Source organism: Lemur catta, chromosome 14 (assembly GCF_020740605.2).
Source record: "Lemur catta isolate mLemCat1 chromosome 14, mLemCat1.pri, whole genome shotgun sequence".
NCBI lineage: Eukaryota > Metazoa > Chordata > Mammalia > Primates > Lemuridae > Lemur > Lemur catta.
Genome location: NC_059141.1, coordinates 21800250 through 21806803, shown reverse-complemented (window position 1 = coordinate 21806803; position 6554 = coordinate 21800250). Strand labels below are relative to the sequence as shown.

The window sequence follows — 6554 nt, the reverse complement described above, 5'->3', positions numbered from 1 at the left end:
TCCTCCTCCCCCCTCCCGCGAGCCTCGGGGTTCCTCAGCTGGCCGAGGTCGAATCAGTGTCAGTCAGGGAGGCGGAGTGCTGAGCACTGGGCGCGGACGCTCCATTGCAGTCTAGCCCAGGGGCCTGTGCCTGCGCTCTCGCCGCCGGGTGGGAAGGATGAAGCCACAGCTGGAGCAACCACCCTATGATTGGCTGTGGCGCTTGTGAACCCGAAGTAAAGATGGCGGGCGGGCAGGCAGCCGCCGCACTGCCCACTTGGAAGATGGCGGCACGCCGCAGCCTCAGCGCCCGCGGCCGGGGGGTCCTGCAGGCGGCTGCCGGGCGGCTGCTGCCGCTGCTACTGCTGAGCTGCTGCTGCAGCGCGGGCGGCTGCGCGGCGGTGGGCGAGAACGAAGAGACGGTGATCATCGGGCTGCGGCTGGAGGACACGAACGACGTGTCGTTCATGGAAGGGGGGGCGCTGCGGGTGAGCGAGCGGACCCGGGTCAAGCTGCGGGTGTACGGGCAGAACATCAACAACGAGACGTGGTCCCGCATCGCCTTCACCGAGCACGAGCGGCGGCGCCACAGCCCCGGCGAGCGCGGGCTGGGGGGCCCCGCGCCGCCGGAGCCGGACAGCGGCCCCCAGCGCTGCGGCATCCGCACCTCAGACATCATCATCCTGCCCCACATCATTCTCAACCGCCGCACATCGGGCATCATCGAGATCGAGATCAAGCCGCTGCGCAAGATGGAGAAGAGCAAGTCCTATTACCTGTGCACGTCGCTCTCCACGCCTGCCCTGGGCGCCGGCGGCCCGGGGTCTGCGGGTGGTGCTGTCGGGGGCAAGGGCGGCTCGGGGGTGGCCGGGCTCCCGCCGCCCCCGTGGGCCGAGACCACCTGGATTTACCACGACGGCGAGGACACCAAGATGATCGTAGGAGAGGAGAAGAAATTCCTGCTGCCCTTCTGGCTGCAGGTGATCTTCATTTCGCTACTGCTGTGCCTGTCGGGCATGTTCAGCGGCCTCAACCTGGGGCTCATGGCCCTGGACCCGATGGAACTGCGCATCGTGCAGAACTGCGGCACCGAGAAGGAGAAGAATTACGCCAAGCGCATCGAGCCGGTGCGCAGGCAGGGCAACTACCTGCTGTGCTCGCTGCTGCTGGGCAACGTGCTGGTCAACACCACGCTCACCATCCTGCTGGACGACATCGCCGGCTCGGGCCTCGTGGCGGTTGTGGTCTCCACCATAGGCATCGTCATCTTCGGGGAGATCGTGCCCCAGGCCATCTGCTCCCGGCACGGCCTGGCTGTGGGGGCCAACACCATCTTCCTCACCAAGTTTTTCATGATGATGACCTTCCCCGCTTCTTACCCGGTCAGCAAGCTGCTGGACTGCGTCCTGGGCCAGGAGATAGGCACGGTCTACAACCGGGAAAAGCTGCTAGAGATGCTCCGGGTCACCGACCCCTACAACGACCTCGTTAAGGAGGAGCTGAACATCATCCAAGGGGCGCTGGAACTCCGCACCAAGACGGTGGAGGACGTGATGACCCCCCTCCGGGACTGCTTCATGATCACAGGCGAAGCCATCCTGGATTTCAACACCATGTCGGAGATCATGGAGAGCGGCTACACTCGCATTCCAGTATTTGAGGGGGAGCGCTCCAACATCGTGGACCTGCTCTTTGTCAAAGACTTGGCCTTCGTGGATCCAGATGACTGTACTCCCCTGAAAACCATCACCAAATTTTATAACCACCCCTTGCACTTTGTTTTCAATGACACCAAGTTGGACGCTATGCTGGAAGAATTTAAGAAAGGTGGGAAATTTTGGTATCTTTCATTGGCTTGCTTTTTTCTCTTTCCATCCTTCTCCCTACTTGAGTCTTCTACCCTCAGACCAACCCCCCAAGGGGAGTTGACCGGAATTTCTCCTTCTCTCTCTTAATTGTAAAGTTGAAAGGGTGGTGTGGATTTGGGGACGGATTGAACTAGTAAGCACTTCTAGGTTCTTGAAAAGCAAAATACCGCCATCGCTTACTTTGTTCCGTGATTGAAAAGCAAACTTCCTAATTTCTGTGCACAATACTCGTCCCTCCCCCGCCCCCCGCCCCGGTCTGCTGCATCATTTTCTGGGTTCTGAGTGGGTAGGTGGAAGTAGGGGCTGGCTAATGCTCTGCCATTTGGTTGGCATGTACTAATCACAGGCATTTGGGAAACATTTAAATGGCTTTTCTAAACCCAGTGCAATCCTTTTTTCCTTCTCCTTAAGTATCCACACTGATGTTTCAAAGATTGGAAATACATTTTCCGTAGGTTCTGTTCCTGGTTGTCTGGCGACCTGTGGGGAAGATTGAGGTCTGCCTTTGAGGGTAGGGGATAGAGTAAGCCAAGTACCACCAAAAAAATGACTCATTTTGGATGTGACTTGCCTTAGCTAGAAAAGAGTTGTCTTTAAAAAACAAAACAAAACTAGAGTTAGTTATTAATATATAACTTGGAAAGATAAGAGCTAAGTTAATGTTTTATGAGGTGATATCTATATATATAGCTTTCTTTGCTATTTGTTTACATTTACTTGACAACACATAAAATTTCCCAAACGAAGTATGGTTTCTGCAGAAAGCTTGAACTTTTAACAATAGGATGAATCCCTCTATTTATTTATTTATTTATTGAGACAGAGTCTCACTCTGTTGCCCAGGCTAGAGTGCTGTGGCATCAGCCAAGCTCACAGCAACCTCAAACTCCTGGGCTCAAGCAATCCTCTTGTCTCAGCCTCCCAAGTAGCTGGGACTACAGGCATGTGCCACCATGCCTGGCTCATTTTTTCTATATATATATTTTTAGTTGTCCAGCTAATTTCTTTCTATTTTAGTAGAGATGGGGTCTCGCTCTTGCTCAGGCTGGTCTCGAACTCCTGAGCTCAAACAATCCACCCACCTTGGCTTCCCAGAGTGCTAGGATTACAGGTGTGAGCCACCGCACCCGGCCAATCCCTCTATTTATTATGGTTTATTTATTTATTGACTCTTTCTGTTTAAAAGTGTTCTTTTTTAACATTGATCTCCTGGGACATTAAATTGAAATGAAACAACTCTCACTGCTCCAGGGTGTTTAACAGGGTAGAGAAAGAAGTGCAGAGTCTGATGTGCTTACACAGCACATCATTTCTTGCATTGTGGGATTTTGTTTGTTTGTTTCACTGTGTAATGAACAGGTGAATAGCAACTCATATCATTATATTGAAATTCCGAAAGTTTCCAGTAAATAGCTAGTGTTATTTGAAAACCGAGGGATACTGAGTTTTTTAATTGCTATAATGCTAGTACATTTGCATGTATTGAAATGTGTATATAAACTTTCATGACCTGATAGTGTTCAAAACTATGTTTTCCTTCTTCAAATAGAATTTTGATCACTGATAGTGGTCTCGCCATGGAAAGGGCCATGTGTACCTGGTGACAGCTCACTGGATGTGATGATCTGAACATACTCAAGGAGTGTGTGGTTGTCCTAATTCCATTTTTCTAGCTGAATGGTGTCCTCTTTAGAACGGGATCACATTGCAGTTAATTTTCATGTAAAGGAATAGAGCAGAATGTGCTTTGGGGATTGATAATTTGCATTTAAAAGCGGAAGGAGATTCTTCTGGATTCTTAAATAGTAAAAAGAAAATATCCAGTATATCTAGGTGACATAGCTTCTTTGGGGGGGTGTCATGATTCTTTCACTGCTAAGTCATTAATTAGAGCGTCTAATCAGTCTCTTCAGTAATTTTGCAGTAATATCTGTAATATAGAAAGATATCTTGAAATGCATGAAAATACCTCTGAAAGTCCTATTGCTAACTTTCCCAGTATTGATACAGATAATTTATTGTATTTTTTAAATTATTCAGAAGCCTCGCACATTTACTGATGGATTGATGACACTAGTTTGTACTTCTTGCTGAAGTTCTTCCTTCACTACTTTATCTTTTTTCTTTGAGAATTTAGTTATTCACTTCATAGCTCACTAATCCTGCCCCTACTCAAAAATTTCAAAATGTGCATTATTTTGAAATTTGTTTTTGGTTGTCCTTGAATAATTTTCCTATGACTGATTTGTTTTCATGAGAAACAGTTTTCTTCTAAAATCACCTCACAGTATTTTTTTGAAATGTATTATTTAAATGAGTTACTAATATTTTCTCATGAATTCTGGAAAAATAATAATGTACAAGATTTTATTTTTGTCCTTAACCAGAATGATGTATTGGGTTAAGAAGGCAGTACAAGTTAAACGTATACATTCAAGCTGGTGGTGTATTCAGAAGAGCAGGCAAAGACTACACGTTGGAAATTTAAGCCATGATCTTTAAAAGGATGGAATGGATGGGTATTTTTTCATTACTTAAACTATTGGAATAATTGGTTTTTCACTTCCCTTTCTTGGTGTTTTTTTGATGTTTGGTCAGTTGGTCAGTGTATTGTAAGTTATATTAGAGTTCTTTTTTTTTTTTTTTTTGAGACAGAATCTCACTCTGTTGCCCAGGCTAGAGTGCCATGGCTTCAGCCTAGCTCACAGCAACCTCAAATTCCTGGGCTCAAGCGATCCTCCTGCCTCAGACTCCCAAGTAGCTGGGACTACAGGCATGTGCCACCATGCCTGGCTAATTTTTTCTGTATATTTTTAGTTGTCCATATAATTTCTTTCTATTTTTAGTAGGGGGGGGGGTCTCGCTCTTGCTTAGGCTGGTCTCGAACTCCTGACCTCAAGTGATCCACCTGCCTCGGTCTGCCAGAGTGCTAGGATTACAGGCGTGAGCTACCACGCCTGGCCTCTTTTTTTTTTTTTTGAGACATAGTCTCACTCTGTTGCCCAGGCTAGAGTGGTGTCATAGCTCACTGCAACCTCAAACTCTTGAGTTCAAGTGATCCTCCTGCCTCAGCCTCCCGAGTAGCTGGGATCACAGGTGCACACCACCACGCCAGGCTAATTTTTCTGTCTTTAGTAGAGATGGGGTTTGGCTCTTGCTCAGGCTGGTCTCCAACTCCCGACCTCAAGTGATCTTCCTGCCTCAGCCTCCCAGAGTGCTAGGATTACAGACATGAGCCACCATGCCCGGCCAGGTATATTAGTTCTTTTTAATGTAGGGTTTCACCTGATTTTTTTCTTCTTCATTTTCTAATTCGATTATGATGTAATCTTTTTTTTTTTTTTTTTTGAGACAGAGTCTCACTCTGTTGCCTGGGCTAGAGTGAGTGCCGTGGCGTCAGCCTAGCTCACAGCAACCTCAAACTCCTGGGCTTAAGCGATCCTACTGCCTCAGCCTCCCAAGTAGCTGGAACTACAGGCATGCACCACCATGCCCGGCTAATTTTTTTCTATATATATTTTTAGTTGTCCAGCTAATTTCTTTTTATTTTTAGTAGAGACGGGGTCTCGCTCTTGCTCAGGCTAGTCTTGAACTCCTGACCTCAAGTGGTCCACCTGCCTCGGTCTGCCAGAGTGCTAGGATTACAGGCGTGAGCCACCACGCCCAGCCCGATTATGATGTAATCTTAATAGTCAACCTTCTGTTGTTTTTCTAAATTGAATAGTGGTGTGTGGGTGGGCTAGACATGGTGGCTCACGCCTGTAATCCTAGCACTCTGGGAGGCCGAGGCAGGAGGATCGCTAGAGGTTAGGAGTTCGAGACCAGCCTGAGCAAGAGCGAGACCCCATCTCTACTAAAAATAGAAACAAATGATTTGGACAGCTAAAAAAAATATATATAGAAAAAGTGAGCCAGGCATGGTGGCGCATGCCTGTAGTCCCAGCTACTTGGGAGGCTGAGGCAGTAGGATCGCTTGAGCCCAGGAGTTTGAGGTTGCTGTGAGCTAGGCAGATGCCATGGCACTCTAGCCTGGGCAACAGAGTGAGACTCTGTCTCAAAAAAATAAATAAAAAATAAAAAAAATAAAAAATAATGGTGCATGGAATGGTTTGAAGACTTTTTCCCCCTCTCTTTCCCTCTCCTAACTTCTCCATTTCCAAGAAACAAAAACAAAACAGACACCCCCAACAATACCAACTGTAACTCCCCCAAACTGGTGAGATCATCAATCCAGATCTCATTGAAAATTATCCCTCCTAACTAAGAATGCCTGTATTGAAACCTTTTCTGTATATAGCTGTACAGAATTCGTCTGAGTTACTCTTTGCTAAGGAGGGGGAAACAGAAGGTTCTGTAATGTGGAAAGAAAAGCTACCTTTATATTAGTATATGTGGATGTCTTCTTTCTAATGCTTAGAACTTTTTTGTCTGGCTAGCAGGAAACCCTTTGCTTTACTTGACCTTGGAAGATAGTAATTGTGCTAATTTTACAGTTTGAGCTTGATGATGGTGGTGATGATGATGATGATGGTGATGATGATGATTACTTACCTATTTACTCTGTGCCAGGGACAGGGCTTAGTGCTTTGCATGAATCACCTTGTTTAAATCTCACAATGGCTGAATGAAGTATTATCTCTGTTTTACAATTGAGGAAATTGAGGTTTATTCAAGGTCACACAATAATTTGTTTATTTGGGGTTTTAA

At 46.9% G+C, this 6554-nt stretch overlaps 1 protein-coding gene across 2 annotated transcripts in view; it reads left to right on the top strand.

The window, feature by feature from the left end:
• Positions 1-6554, top strand: part of CNNM2 (cyclin and CBS domain divalent metal cation transport mediator 2) — a 129372-nt gene continuing 122818 nt past the window's right edge. For both annotated transcript variants that reach the window (XM_045568484.1, XM_045568483.1), the window contains exon 1: positions 1-1806. In XM_045568484.1, the coding sequence (XP_045424440.1) occupies positions 186-1806 (1621 nt within the window). In that variant the 5' untranslated portion in view covers positions 1-185. The remainder of the gene's footprint in view (positions 1807-6554) is intronic.